The 16,466-nt window shown below is 44.1% G+C and overlaps 1 protein-coding gene across 1 annotated transcript in view; it reads left to right on the forward strand.

Moving 5' to 3' along the window:
• The first annotated feature begins 3,712 nt into the window (after positions 1-3,712).
• The window catches only part of mdfi (MyoD family inhibitor), a 65,074-nt gene continuing 52,320 nt past the window's right edge, over positions 3,713-16,466 (forward strand). The window contains exon 1 of the mRNA XM_008109691.3: positions 3,713-4,698. Within this exon, the coding sequence (XP_008107898.2) occupies positions 4,563-4,698 (136 nt within the window). The 5' untranslated portion in view covers positions 3,713-4,562. The remainder of the gene's footprint in view (positions 4,699-16,466) is intronic.

The following is a 16,466-nucleotide window of genomic DNA, read 5'->3' on the forward strand; positions in this document are numbered from 1 at the left end:
ATATGGCCATGTTCCAGAAGCATTCTCTCCTGATGTTTCATCAAGCAGAGCACTTGATGAACCAACCTGGACAATTATTTGAGAACACAGAAATGTTGAACCACATGTCAGACTACACCAAGAAGCCATTGAAATCCACAAGCATGTGGACAATTTCAACAGAAAGAAGGAAACCATGAAAATGAACAAAATCTGGCTACCAGTATTTAAAAAAAACTCTAAAATCAGAACAGTAAATAAAGAACAACATTCAGAAAACAGGGGAATTCCAGAGAAGAAACAATCAGGGCCAGCTCATTTGTTTTTGTTGTTTATTTGTTCAGTCGCTTCTGACTCTTTGTGACCTCATAGACCAGCCCATGCCAGAGCTCCCTGTTGACCGTTCCCACCCCCAGCTTCCTCAAGGTCGAGCCAGTCACTTCAAGGATACCATCCATCCATGTTGCCCTTGGTCAGCCCCTCTTCCTTTTTCCTTCCATTTTCCCCAGAATCATTCTCTTCTACAAGCTTTCCTGTCTTCTCATAATGTGGCCAAAGTACATCATTTCTGGCTCTAATACCCTTCCCTCCAGCGAGTAGTCAGGCATTATTTCCTGGAGGATGGACTGGTTGGATCTTCTTACTGCCCAAGGCACTCTCAGAATTTTCCTCCAACACCACAGTTCAAATGCATCTATCTTCCTTCACTCTGCCTTTCTTATGGTCCAGCTCTCACATCCATAGGTTACTATAGGGAATAACATTGCTTTAACTATGCGGACCTTCTTGGCCAACTAATGCCTCCCAACAAAGGATTCTCTCAGGCAGGAAGCAGCCAGGCTTTGAATCTGCAAGGCCATTAAATGATACTCAATGCAATCAATTGCAACATTCACACTTTTTCTCAAACAGACAAGAGTTCTTTCTCCCAGCCTGGACTTTCCACAGATATATAAACCCCACTTGCCTAGTTTCCAACAGACCTCACAAACTTTGAGGATGCCTGCCATAGATGTGGGCGAAACGTCCTGAGAGAATGTTTCTGGAACATGGCCATACAGCCCAGAAAACTCACAACAATCTAGTTTATTTTCTGAAGTGAGGTGATCAGAGCTGTTGTTATATACTGCCAAGTCGACTTGAATTGAATAATGATCTAATAAAAGGAAGACCTTAAAGAGCCTGAGTCATCAACTCTCTTGCTCAAGTCTTGCAAATTCAGGGATGTAATTTCATTTATTGAATCAACCTACCTGAAGTGCTGGCTTCCTCTTTTTCTTCTGACTTTCACTTTATTGAGCATTATTGTCTGTTCCAGTGAGTCACATCCACAGTATGACAGACCCAGTTGAATAATCTTCTACTGAGAATTGGCCTTGATTTGCACAAGAACCTAATAATGTCTCTTTTAGATAGTCCATGGCATCTGCACAATTATTCTCTTGTACTACATTTCAAATATCTTGATCTTCCTCCCATCCACTTTCTTCACTGATCAGCTTTCACAACCATACATAAAAATAAAAAAATCCTATGGCATAAGGAATTCTTACTTTGATGGGATTAAAGCTGCAGGCAGAAAGGCTTCCAAGGGTGCTCTCCTACATCTTGCACTAATTGAACTACTGTGCATAACCAGAGTAATGCTGGAGACATAATAGCAAAGCAAATAATGAGATATATACTCTTAAAATAGATTCTACTTGTAACTCTTAGATCATACTCAACAAAGGTAGCACCTTATTACCTTTTTTCTATAAGATGATAACTTTCATTTTGACTTTCTTTCACAGCATTCTATCAATTTAGTCCCGTTCTTAGGAATGTCAATTTTATTTTCTGAGATGTCAGAATGCAATTGTCAGCATCTGTTGTGAACATCTTCTTCATGTCTTTCATTGCTATTGTAAAGGACTAATGATGGTCTTCCATCATCTTATTAACCGCCAGTGGTCTGGAAACTGGCACTTTTCCTTTCTACCAGTTGAGTAGCAAGTTGCTACTTTACAGAATGCCAGCCTAGCAAACATGCACTGCAATAGCCATTTTGAAAATGCTTAATATATAAGCTTCCAAATAAAAGATTAGTTGCTATGGTATGACTAGGTGGTTGGTTAGCAAGTCCCAACACAGACAATATTTTCTTCTGAGCTGCTATAAGTCCAATGGTAGTGTGAATCCAATGAGGCAGTGGTGGTCCCTAGGGTTGGTGTCACCAGAGTGCTTACACATAGAAGGTTCCAAAATATAATTTAGAACAGAGTTCAACCTTGTAGGTATGTGGATTCTTTTGGTTGATGTTTATTTTTTCAGATGCTTCAGACTCTTCATGACCTCATGGACCAGCCCACGCCAGACCTCAATGTTGGCCATGGCCATCCCCAGCTCCTTCAAGGTCAAGCCAGTTACTTCAAAGATAACATCCAACCATCTTGCCCTTGGTCAGCCCCTCTTCCTTTTTCCTTCAATTTCCCCCAGCATCATTCTCTTCTCCAAGCTTTCCTATCTTATTATGTGGCCAAAGTACTTCATCTTTGCCTCTAATATCATTCCCTCCAGTGAGCCGCAGGACTTTATTTCCTGGAGTATGGAATTCCAGCAGTCCAAGGCACCCTCAGAATTTTCCTCCAACACCACAATTCAAAAGCATCCTTCGCTCAGCCTTCCTTATGGTCCAGCTCTTGCATCCATAGGTTACCACAGGGAATACCATTGGTCAGGCATCTAGCCGGGGGTTGAGGGGCTTCAGCCCTCCCCCCCGGAAATTCTCAGGGTGATCCGCGAAAAGGCCTTACTGGTATTATTTAAACTGTTATGTTTATTCATATCATGATCTGATCACCATGCCATGCTCAATATATCCCAGATGCCTGCCATTGGTTTAACTAAGTGGATCTTTGTTGCCAGTATGATGTCTCTATGAAGACTGGTCATGGCTCTCCTCCCAAGAAGAGGTACAGTAGAGTCTCACTTATCCAAGCTTCACTTATCCAATGTTCTGTATTATCCAACGCAGTCTGCCTTTTAGTAGTCAATGTTTTTGTAGTAAATGTTGCAATGTTTTGGTGCTAAATTTGTAAATACAGTAATTACTACATAACATTACTGCGTATTGAACTGCTTTTTCTGTCAATTTGTTGTAAACCATGATGTTTTGGTGCTTAATTTGTAAAATCATAATGTAATTTTATGTTTAATAGGTTTTTTTCTTAATCCCTCCTTATTATCCAACATTTTTGCTTATCCAATGTTCTGCCGACCGTTTATGTTGGATAAGTGAGACTCTATGTACTATATAAGATGGGTGTACAAAACATGTTTTGTGGTTATATCTGACAATAGGGATATTTTGTATTTAAAATAATCAATTCCTACTGAAATTCTATACAAATATTTAAGAGACAGTCATTCTTGTGTCATCTGAAGGTGTCACCCTATGCGGTTTGCCCCATATACATGCCACTGACACTACTTCTCTTGAAAATACCTTCTTCGCACCGCTTTAAAAACTTTATTAAAATGGGATAGCATTGCATTTACCCGACTTTTGTTGCTTTTTTGAGACTGTAGGTGCCAACGACTTCTCAGAACAGGCACGTACAGATTTGGAGAGGCCATTTCCGTTGAGCTCACTTCGTCGTGCACTTTTTATCCCCCTCCTCTTCCTTTTCCCCTTCCCCTCAGCTTCCATTTTCTTGACTTTGTGAAAGTGGGTTTGTGGGATTTTGACGCGTGAGTGCATGCGTGTGTGCGCGCGCCCGCCCCCTCCCGCGCATTTGTTTACTTTTGCCGTTTTAAAAACACAGGGAGAGAGATTGATTCAAGGAAACTGAATATTCGAGGCCGAATGCAATTTCCTGCCGCAGAGCCTGGAGGGGGGCGGGGGGGGGGGGGAGGCAGAAACTTGTCCCGTTGTAATTACCAAACTTTGCCATAAAGATAAGCAAGCTCCTTCCTCCAGCGCTTTTTCCCAGTCCTTCCAGTGAGGGGAACTTTACGAAGTACGTGCAATAAAGAGCTGGGTCCCGAGCAGAAGTGAACCCCGTGGGGAAGCAAACCTCAGCTGAAAGGAAAGGAGACGGAGACCAAACCAAGAGAAGACCTTGTTTGGCACGGAGAAAACAGTAAGATGACACTTGCGGGAGCGCAGTGAGAGAGTCGCCCCGAAGGAAGTCCTCTCCCACATTGACTTGTTTTCTCCAAAAAGAGAGAGAGGTCTCTGTGGCGGAGGGGAGGGGAGACAGAGGTGGTGCTGGCAAGAGGCAAGAAAGGAAAGGTGTCTCCAGGAGTTTGGGTGGCCTCGCTGGAATTCCTTCGCAAAAGGGGACCGAGTTTGCGGGGAGAGGGAGGGCTGCCTTTGAGAAAGTCGGGGGCTGGCGGGTCTGGAGCTGCTCCCCCCCTCTAAGGCTGATTCACACATACACACACACACACACACCCCAGGAGAGAGCGCCTTGTGGGCCGGCGGAGGGGGCGTCTTCAATGCGCGCCTCCTGCCTCCGTCCCTCTCTCTGCCCCGCTTCCCTCGGCGCCTGGATTTGGGCTTTGTGGCGGCGGCGGCGTCTCTGGCAGGGCTTGGCCCCATGTCCCAGGTGAGGAGGAACCAGCCCCAAAGCCCCGCCGTCCATTCGCCCCATGGAGAGCCCCCGAGAGGAGGAGGAGGAGGAGGAGGAGGAGGAGGAGGAGGAGGAGGAGGAGACCCGGCGCCCAGAGCCACAGGTAAGTCCGACGCGCAAAGGGCACTTCTGCATCGTCTGCGCCATTCACAGCTTTCTACCTTTCCCTTTCTTCTGTGTATGTTTGTGTACGAGTGTCTTTGGGCCCCGATCTAGATGGGCACAAAACAAGCCACTCCAGCAAAGGGGAGGAAAATGACATCTCCCCCCCGACTCTTATTCTCTCCTTCCCTCTGGTCGGAACTTCGCGTGTGTGTCTGAAGTTTTGGAAAGGCTTCAGAATCCTCTGCGCCAGCTGGCTCTCGTGCTCGTGTCTATCTATTGTACGCACAATTGCACATCTCCCTCTCACACAGACTCACTCACTGAGTCTGCAGTTACACACGGGGTTGCTGAAAGTTTTCTGGACTGTATGGCCATGTTCCAGAAGCATTCTCTCCTAACGTTTCGCCCACATCTATGGCAGGCATCCTCAGGAGTTATAAGGTATATTGGAAACTAGGCGAGGGAGGTTTACATATCTGTGGAAGCAGGGCCAAATCCAGAAAAAAATGGGGGGGGGGGGGGTTTGAAACTTTTTTAAATCGAATCATGAGAAGTAGTTCCATAACGCAAACTTAGAAATCAGGCTCCATCAATAAACTTCAGTGGACACTCAAGAAAGATAAATGTCAGTGGGCACTCATGGGGATTTGGTTAATCAGTTAAAATTCATGAGTAAACCAGGTTTTTAAAAAAGCCTGAAAAACTTCGGGGGGGGGTTTGAACCCCTAACCCCCTCCCCCTTGGCTACAGCCCTCTGTGGAAGGTCCAGGGTGGGAGAAAGAACTTTTGCCTGTTGTAGGCAGGTGTGAATGTTGCAATTGATTTCCAATAGACCCCACACCTTGAGGATGCCTGCCATAGATGTGGGCGAAACGTCAGGAGAGATTGCTTCTGGAACATTGCCATACAGCCCGGAAAACTCACAGCAACCCAGTGATTCCGGCCATGAAAGCATTCGACAACACAAAGTTATAAACATTTGCGGAGGGATGGAGGCTTTGATTTCTCCCTCCTCAGCTCAAGCGATGGCCCAGCATTTGTGTTTTGGAAACTTCGCTCTCTCTCTTTGAGCGCACGCTTGCACACACACACAAGTGGTTGTAACGCCCCCTCACACGTACACACACGCACACACACCCCAAGCCTACGATCTCGAGCTCCATTGCTTTGGCTCTCCCCTGAGTAGGATGTGAAACGACCTGTCCCTTGGAGAAGTGAAGGCCCTTCCAGAGAGTCCAGTGTGCCCAAGGGTCTCTCTTTCTCCCTCTCTGCCTTCTTCCCTCTCCACTCCCCCCGCCTCCAATTCTAAGACGAAACCCACCATTTCCTTTGCTCTCCAAAGGCATCCTTTTTGGCAGGACGGGAAGACTTTCCAAGGGGCGGGGAGCAAAGAGGACTTGCCTGTTCAGTTTCTACCTGATCTTTGTTGCAGGCATTGCGAAGGAGGGAAGGGAGTGCAGGGAGCTGAGCTTGGGAGAAGTTACTTTCCAGGGGAAAGGGGGCTGCAGTTGGTAGTCTCCTTCTAGACAGGCCATTCGGGGATCCTGGGAGTCGCGTTCTGCTCCCAAGCCAGGCTTTCCAAGCGACGAAGGGAGCTGAGCTTCTCTCAAGGAACTTTTCTCTCCTCCCCCAACTTTTTACTTCAGGCATCCTGTGCTATTGGCTGTGGGCCAACCCCATGTGGGATTTCGACTTCTCCCTGCCTCCCTACCCACCCAGTCCTCATCACATGAAATTTAATAACATCCTCTAGACCTCGCTGCAGCCAGGAAAGACTTTCTACTTCTTTGTTCCATATAATCCTTTCAGCAGAAAGAGCTCCTGGCCATGGAACTGGGATGGGATGGAGGTCTGGAGGATGCATTCCAGAGTCCCATTGGCCTGCCTTGGCAGCCAACTGCATTGGGGGAGAGGGCTGCTTGGGAGATGCCCCTTCCTGGCACCAAAACACTGATTCAGGAGCAAAATGAGTTGGTTGAGGAGGTGCAGGCTGAGTGTGGACATGTATCTAATGCAGGCATAGGCCAACTTGGGCCCTCTCTCCAGGTGTTTTGGACTTCAACTCCCACCATTCCTGACAGCCTCAGGCCCCTTCCTTTCCCCCATCAGCCGCTTAAGCGAAAGGAAAGGGCCTGAGGCTGTCAAGAATGGTGGGAGTTGAAGTCCAAAACACCTGGATGGCCCAAGTTTGCACAAGCCTGGTCTAATGGCTCTTGCACCATACAATACAGCAATCAAATCTTAAGTTATTCAAGATGGAGGGTCATTTTCCAAAGCCTGCTTATAGCCAGCTCTCTCCAAAGTAAACAACACATTCCAATTTTATGTAGTACTTTTCCAAATTACTTCAAACCCTCAATGCACATGTTATTTATTTATATGGTACCATCAAGGTGTGGCTCTTTAAAGGCGCATGAGCAAACACCCTGGTGAGTTTCATGGCTGAATGGATAACTTGGATCTCCTCACAGTTTTTTAGAAGGATTGGCTGGTTTAAGTTCCTCCTGTTTTTATTTATTTATTTCATGTCAAAATTATTGCATAAATAAGTATAAAACTGATAAAAAATAAAGGGAACACAATAATTTTTGACCAAAAACGGGCAACAGCAACCACATTGCCTGTAGCTTTCAACAATTCTTCTTCTGCACATGAGGGAGGGCATTGTGGGCAAGCATACAGATGCTGAGTTGTTTGTTCTGCTCCACAGTTGCACAAGGTGGAGGGTTATTTTAGGTACGGTAGAATCTTGCTTATCCAACATAAACGGCCTGGCAGAACGTTGGATAAGCGAAAATGTTGGATAATAAGGAGTAATCAAAGAAAAGGCTATTAAATGTTAAATTACGTTATGATTTTACAAATTAAGCACCAAAACATCATGTTTTACAACAAGACTGCCACTTGTTTGGGAGCATGGCTGCATGTATTGTTGTTGGGCATGTTGGCCCGCTATGCATTGCTGCTTGCAGAAACAGCTGTGGATCCAAGTGGGAGGCAGAATGTGTGGGATAATACAGAATGTTCGATGAGCGATGGTTGGATAAACGAGACTCTACTGTAGTGCCATTTTGCCAGGTTGTCTTTTGATCTGCCCACTCTGCTTCTGAGTCTGTTCAGGGACTTCCAAGTTGCCCATTCTTGGTTTGCCCCTGGAGAAAGACCCTCATGGGGGGCCATCCAGTTGGAATTGCCTGGTTTAGCTGCCCAGAAGGACACTCCTGCTGTTACTGGGGGAACATTAAGAGGAGTGGTGGTTCTCGTGAAGCTTTTCCTTGATTTGAGTCTACTGGGAGGAGGCTGATAGCCATGCAGAGGATGGCTTATACAGTGTTCAACCTTATTCCTCTCACAGTTAGCAGCACATGGCACATCAGGAAGGGGGGCAATGCCAACTAGCTTGTAGACTTTATCAAAAGGTGTAGTTTAAGGCATCCCGTGATTATTCTGCATGTTCCATTCAGGTTCACCTGCTTCACATGGACAGACTTGTGCCAGACAGTACAGGCATACTCAGCAGTTGAGTAATACAAGGTCAGGGCTGATGTTCTTATTAATTGTGGGTCTGCACCCCATGCACTGCCAGTAAATTTCTGCAGGATGTTATTGTGTGCAGCTACTTTGTGCTTGGTATTCATACAGTGATTCCTAAATGTTGATGTTCGATCTAAGGTGACACCAAGGGATTTGGGATGGAAACAGTGTTTGAATTTTTGGCCTTCCCAGGTAACTTTCACTTTTCTGTTGGCTTCATGGTTACGTAGGTGGAAAACACATGCTTGTGTCTTGTCAGGGTTAGGCTTCAGGTGATTATCTTTGTAGTAGCTGGAGAGATCTTTCAAGGCATTAGTCAGTTGGTTTTCAACTGTTTCAAAGTCTTTTGCTTGTGTTGTTAGACCAAAATTATCAGCATTTATAAAGTTCATTGTGAGTGGTGGCTGTGGCTGATCATTCGTAAAGATGTTAAACAAGGTCAGTGCAAGAACACTGCCTTGGGATAAACCATTCTTCTGTCTCCTTCCTCCATCTACTTTTCCTGCCTTGAAACTCCACATAGAAGCTGCAGTTTTCTAGGAGGGTCTGGATAGATTTTGTAAAATCATAGTTCCAGGTAATATGGTAGACTTTATGCAGCATTTTTCTATGTTGCACCATGTCATAGGCTGCCGTAAGGTCCACAAAAACTGTTCCCGTAATGCAACCTTTTTCGTAGCCTTCCTCAATATGCTCAGTCAGATTAAGAATTTGAGCTGTACAGTTTTTCCCTGGTCTGAAACCTGCTTGTTGTGCAGTTCCTCCATAGTAGGTGGACAATTAAGTTTCATTCAAGACTTCCTAGATTGTAGCATGGGCTCTTTGAAGGTATGCAGTGCCATCTCTATAATGGCTTAAATTTGTTTAGTCAACTATCATGAGAAAGATAAGAGCCTTGCTGGATCAGGGCAAAGTGTTTAGGTCCTCCAAGTGTTTTGGAATTCCTGACAATTTGCCAAGTTAGCAAAGCTGAAGTCACTACTACCTGGCAAACCAAAGTTGAAAACCATATCAGTAGGACATGAGCTCAGTCACACTTATGCTTCCTGATAACTAGTATCAAAAGGAACTAGAAGCATCCCTGTGATTATAATGTGTGTATGTGCCTTTACGTAGCCTTTCAATTTGTGGTGACCCCATGATTTTAAAGTGTTTCCTGGAGCAAAGAATATTCAGGGGTGGGTTTGCCAGTTCTTTCCTCTAAAATATAACCTGGCATCTGTCTGTTTCCCATCCAACTACTCATACTGCTTAACTTCCAATTTCAGATGGGATTTGACTCTTAAGCCCTCAGGGTCCTAGGTTCAAATCCTCCTGCAGCTTTGAGGTCTGTCCTGGGCCAGTCCACCCTGCTCTTTACTGATTTAGTGGAAGTATATAAGCATAATGTCCAATTTCTAGGGATAGCTTTACCCTCCAATGTCATCCTGCAGTGAAAAATCAGGACTTCAATATTGTGTGTGTTTGCGTGATTACATGACTGCTAGAACCTAAATTTCACTCTGTTTCAGTGTTGTTTGGCAAAGCCATAGGGAGAGAAGGCCGGGCTGTGGCGCAGCTGTTGAGCAGCTGCCTTAAATCACTCTGACCATGAGGTCATGAGTTCGAGGCCAGCCCGTGGCGGGGTGAGCACCCGTCAATTAAAAATAAAAAATAGCCCCTGCTCGTTGCTGACCTAGCAACCCGAAAGATAGTTGCATCTATCAAGTAGGAGATAAGGTACCACTTATAAAGTGGGGAGGCAAGATTAACTAATTTACGACCTGGAATGAGGAAGTGCCGTCAGTGTGGATGATGAAGCAGCTGCTCCCCCCTGTGGCCAGAATTGAACATCCCCTCAGAAGAAGGTTAACTTGCCTCTGCATGTGTCTCTCAGTCTCTGTTTGATGTGTTTATGGGCATTGAATGTTTGCCCTATGTGTGTTATAATGTGATCCGCCCTGAGTCCCCTTCGGGGTGAGAAGGGCGGAATATAAATACTGTAAATAAATAAATAAATAAATTCACAAGCCAGTATGAAAAGGAAGTCCTCTGCTCCCTAGTCATGTCACAGGGAGGAGGATGGGTACCTGGGAAACATCCAACTGCAGCCAGAGAAAGCCCATCTCATTCCCAGTCCTCCAGTATATTTGCTGGAGTTCGGGGGAGGGGGGGGCTATTTGTTCTTAGTGGCAGCCAAATACTGTCTGGGAACCCATCATCTTCTCTTGGCCACTGAATGATTGAGGCAGAGCATGCTTGCCTTTCTAAACAGCAAACTTCCAGCCAGGGATGGTGGGGAGGCACTGCACAAAGAACCACCAGATAGTTCATTGTGTAATGAATGTAAAAAGACAGGCACGCAGAAAGCACATCTGGCTGGAAACTTAATAAAACAATTGCATGTGCCCAACAAGTTTCCAGCCACAGTCTTCTTTGCTAAAACAAGGGAGGATGTTTGTGTGTGTGCAAAATATGTATTCCTGCAGAAAACTTATCTTGAACAGTAGGGAAAACATTTTTGAGATAATTTATCTTTCAATTAGAGAATAAAATGGATGGGAATTTACATCCCGGCAGTTACTGTTGCAAATATGTATTATGAGTTTATTGCATTGCTGTTATTTTTTTCTGTCGTTTCAGTTCCTTTAGAATCATGGAGTTGAAAGAGACCACAAGGGTCATCTAGTCCAATCCCCTGCCATGCAGGACTTTTATAATTATAAAAGTGAGAAAATGATCTAAAATTGGAGGTAAACTTCCCAAAGCATTCCCTCCCCCAAAGTAATGATGAAAGGTGATTAACTAGTCTTATTTGTTACACATGACAGAAAAAAAATTAAAATGTTACTAGCTGTTACATTGTTTTACAAAGGAATACTGTACATTTTAAAGGCATCAGATAATGTATCATTTCAAAGTTATGAACTTCAGGCAACTCAAAGGACAACATCTTACAAGATACATAGGTCATGGAATACAGCGTTCCTCTTAGGCATATATGGTTGATGCTGTTTTTGTTAGTCTGGGAGAGGAACAAAAAGTTATACAGGGAACCTACGCTTTACCATGTGACTACTGGAAATTTTATTTGGCAATTCATCTGACTTCTGACATTTCCCCAGTTGCTTCTTACACTACCAAGCATATTTCTGCAACAATAAAATGCAAACCATAAGAAAGTGGCTTGAAAAAAAGACGGCAAGAAATAGTTTACAAAGCTGAATTCTGTAAGGTTTTCATCACTTCCATGGATTGCAACATACACACAACCTTATGGTGATCAATTGTTGCAGATAACAAGTCTTACCTACAGGGCCGGCCGGAGAAAATTTAAAATATTAAGCGGGGGTGGGGAATAGCGCCCCCCCCCCCGCCGGTGCAGCGGGAGGCGTGGCCATGTGTCACGGGAGGCACATGGCCCCGCCTCCCGCGCCCTGGCCCCGCCTCCCACACAGCGTGGGAGGCGGGGTCAGGGCTAGTAGCACGGGAGGCGGGGCCAAGGTTGGCCCCGCCTCCTGTCCAGCGTGCCCTGGCCCCGCCTCCCACGCTGCGTGGGAGTCGGGGTCAGGGCGAGTAGCGCGGGAGGCGGGGCCAGGGTTGTACTCACCCTCCCGCGCTACTCACCCTCGCCTGTCTGGCCTTTTCCAGCTGGCCAGACTGCAGCGGAGGTCTGGGCAAGGCCAGCCAGGCCACAAGGCCAGCTAGACCCAGCGCTTTGCTGTGTGGCGTGGCGGCAGCGGCAGCGCTACGGGGCGCTGTCGAGGCGTCGACAGCGCCCCCTAGCAGCGTGCGCCTGAGGCCGTGGCTTAACCGGCCTCATAGGTTAAACCGGCCCTGCTTACCTATAAACTCCAGAGTTTATGTATAAACCATGTTTATGTATAAATACAAATCATGTAAGAGAGGCTCATGGTTGATATAGGCCTTGTGCATGTGAATACTGTTTGCAGGTACTTTTGTTTATTATAACCTAATGTTATTTTTCCTTTGAGAACTATTGTTTTGAGCATGTTGAAATCAGATTTTTTTTTTTGCAGAAAGACATTGTTCTTATGTTAAATTATTATTGGCTGTACATATAATAGAGCTGCTTACAATGCAAGTTTGCTGAATACAGTTTGAGTCAACCCCAAAAAGCTTTGAATATAATTGAATCATGTTGGAGAACCTAGTGATACCTATAGAAGTGTTCTCTCGAGGCATCCAGCATGATTCTTGGTCAGCTTCAGGTTATGGAAGTCTAGAGAGAACACTTCTCTGGGCATTGCTTCCAGCACAATTCTAGTGTATGCTTTAGTTGGAATCCCAAGACAATAATTTCAGTTAAGAAAAACAGGATTCCAGATTATATGTGAAAATCAAATCACACAAATGGTCAGTGGCAGAAGACATGCTTTGCATGCAAGGACTTGCTTTGCAAATCTCCTAGTAAGATTAGGAAAGCATTTTTCTCAAATCATTGGACCGGCTATGTGACTCATTCAGTGTTTGCCAGAATGACAAGTAATATGACTTCCTATAGGACAGTTTCCTATGTTCCTAATTATCATTGAAATATTTCAGATGTAACCCCAAACTATTGTTATTATATTAGTAATATAATAACAATAGTTTGGGGTTACATCTGAAATACACCTTTTCCCTAGCTCTGGAACTTATATGTTGTCATTACATGCAGTCCCCAAGTTACGAACAAAATAGGTTCTGTAGGTTTGTTCTTAAGTTGAATTTATATGTAAGTCAGACCAGGTACATTTTTAAGTGTAACTCGAGCCAGACACACACACACACACAATATTAGCATTGGGTTGCATAGGGGAGGGTTTGTTTTGTTTTCTGTGGTATTTGTTTTGCTGTCTGTGCCCCCCTGTTCAGAAGATTTCACCTCACATTCTGTACCTGTGATAACTGGATTATGAAAGGATTGGTGAGAAAGCCTCAATGGAGACATCTTTTCCCCATGATAACTCTTTCAGAAGTGAATTTCCCTTCCTAAGGGGTGTTGTCTCACCCCTATTTTTAACTATGGACCTCATCAGATTAGACTTTTTCAGTGTCCTAGGACACTTCCAGGACATTCAGCAGAAAGAGCCTCCCAGATCCCATCAGACAACGCACAGTTACTTCCGGCGGGGCTCTGTCTTCTTGGTGTCCTGGCAGCATCCTAGCATGCTGCTCAGGGATCACGGGAGGCTTCCTGTGTCCTCATTGACAAGAACAGGACAGCATGAAGGTAAGCTGGGTGGTGACACTTTCCCCTGTGGGATGGGGAAAATGCTGATGCGAGTGATGTGGGGCACAAGCGACAGTTTCCCCCACTGGATTTGCGAATCCCCCCATTATCACCTGCTTTTTGGACCTCAATGTGATGAGGTCCTTAGAATCATTTGTAAGTTGGATGTTTGTAACTCGGAGACTGCCTGTATATATAAAACAAGGGAAACTGATTAATTTTAACTATGGTTTCTCTGAATAAGTGTCAGGATCCCAAATCCTTGACATCTCTGGTCAGCTGACAAAGAACAGATGCCAGCCATAAAAGCAGGCCGGCCATAAAACATCAATTACCCTCTGGTATGTGAGAGTCCCTATATATATGGCACAAAAGAAGGTTCTGGCATTCGGTACAATAAAACTTGTTGGAATCTACCCGCGTGTGTCTTGGTGCTTTCTTTGGAAGACGGACCCACAGCACAACTGGGAGAAGAGAACCCGACAATAAGCCAGAAGCATAAACAATTATTTAAAGTGAGCTAGTTTTCATAAAATGTAGTTTAAACTAACCACAATTTACTGTGCACGTGCATCTGACATAATGATAAGCCATGGTTCATTAGAAATGTAGAAAATCTTTGAGGCCACTCTGAAAAGAGAGGGTGCACAAATTCAGTTCTCATGGAATTAAACAATGTTGTAGCTTTACATCTGAAAGAAGCCATTTTATTTGATTTAAGTTTACCAGCAGAATAGTTGTACATACAGAGAAACAAGGAAGTTTTCTAGACCAGCTGTTGCTGTAGCAGTTATGAGGTGATGGCTTCTGTGATCATTGTTATAAGAGCCGACTGTTTAACTCCACAAAATGGAGCTTGCTTGGAGTCCAAATTAATTCATGCTTTAGGAAGCTCTTTTGAAATACCTATGGGGTCTAGAGCAGTACCTTAAGGGAAATGTGCATACATGTGTGCATGTATCCTGTCAGAATGACATGAAAGAGAAGAGCTTACATTTTCTACAGTGCAAGTTTATCAGCATTTGTGTGTGCTATCCAAAACTCTCACAGTCTTCATAAATGTCTGCTAGTGAACACTACAAAGGTTGGTTCACTGATTATTATAGAGTCTAGAAATCTGATGTCTGAAATCTGCATCGAATTGTTGCCAATTGTACGCCGCCCTGAGTCCCTTCAGGTGAGAAGGGCAGGATAGAAATATTGGAAATAAATAAATAAAAATAAATGTGCAGGGCATGTTGCACTGTTGCCTATTCTGTTCAAATACTTAGTTATAGAAAAGGCAATTGTACTTGTTCTTAACTAAGAAACTGCCTTTTATATTAAAAGTAGTAAGTAGCAAGGCACACTGCATTAGCTGAGACATTCTTGTCTCACTTCAGCCCGGAAGTCTAAATCTTCTGGTCTTTAATATGAGATAATAGTATCTTGTAGAAATCGTTGTAAATGCTAATGAGATAATGTTTGTGAAAAACTGAGTATGGCCCCATACTTGCTGCTTTGCTTCCATTAGTCAGTTCATTTCAAGGACATATGTGTAACAATTCCTTCATAAATCCTCCACCAAAGAAAATTAAATTTTTGTCAAACATTGCTTTATTGTTTGAAAATTATATCTAGAAATGAATTAATGTATTGTTGTGCAAGACACTTGAAAAATCTGAGAAGAAAACAGTGGCTTGGTTGTTCTTTGCATTCTCAGTTTTCATGTCAGCTTTAATACAGAGATCCTGGCTTATTTTGTCAGGGGCTGCTATTAGATCTGAACTGGGAAACTGTGGTTTAATTCAAGCAAAGCGCAGATCAATGCTTAGGCCTAGGTGTAATTCATGGCTTCATAAACTGCAATAGCTCTGTGATCAGTAAATGGCCTGTTTCTGTTATAACCATTATTCAGGTCTTTGAAAACCATAGTTTAGGAAGCTTCCTGAGCGATAGTTATAGCCAGATCAGTCCATAAACTGACTAGAGAGCCATTGTCCATTTAGATCTATACATCAGTGCCAAAGCCTATCTTTGGCAAACTTTTTAAAATGTATTTTTTGCATCTTCATTATAATTTGAGAAATGTTGATGGCCATCACGATAACACTCAGACCTAAATCTAGTTCTCAGTCCCAACCACCATAGACTCATTGAATGAATAAGAACTTGGTGAGTAAAAATCTGTTTAGGTTCCATTGATTCAATGGGTTCCACTTTAGTTGGGGCTAATAAGGGAATGTACGTCTAAGTGAGAAATAGAAGTTGACTGCATTGTCCTTCAGAAGTATTTATGTGCTGAATAAAAACTGAGATGTGATTACTCCATAGTATCATAGTTTTGAGTTTTTAAAATCTGAGCAGGTTTGTTAGAAACACTCTGCTTGGCAAACCCAGAATTGTAAGTTGTATAATAAGTTTCCCTTCACCTCCACACTCTTTGATGTGGAACTTAAGTGTTACAGAATTTAGAGCTCATCAGCCATGAGCAAGTGTTCTCATTAGCTTTTTTTATATGTACGTGACTGCTCCTTGCCCAAGGAGCTCCTTCAGATGTTGCTGAAATACAATTTCCATGAGCCCCAGACAGCACAGTCCATTTTCACAGTTGGTGGGAATGTAGTACAATACTAGTTGGAGATCCACAGTTTCCTCACTCTATCCTAGTTATCCTATATAGTCATCTGTCTCTTATAGTCACTTCATGAGTTTTCACTGAAGGGGAATGGTTTCTTGAGACTCAGGGCCCATCCAGACAGGCTCAAAACATGGGACCTGTTTGGATTGGCCCAAAGTCTCAAGAAACCATTCCCCTTCAGTGACTATATAGGTTTCCTTGGTTTATTCCAAATTAATTACATACCTTATTAGATCTGGGCCGTCCTGAAAGGCACGAGTCTAATAAGGTATTGGACCTGTGGGAACTGCCTTCCGGGGCCATGTTCTGTGACACCAGGGGTGAGTCCCCTCAGCCATCTTGCACCTTTTGGGCTCCTGGAGCCCAAAGGTGTGGGAGGGCGCTTACCACCCCCCCC

The sequence above is a fragment of the Anolis carolinensis genome, chromosome 4, assembly GCF_035594765.1.
Source record: "Anolis carolinensis isolate JA03-04 chromosome 4, rAnoCar3.1.pri, whole genome shotgun sequence".
NCBI classification, from domain to species: domain Eukaryota; kingdom Metazoa; phylum Chordata; class Lepidosauria; order Squamata; family Dactyloidae; genus Anolis; species Anolis carolinensis.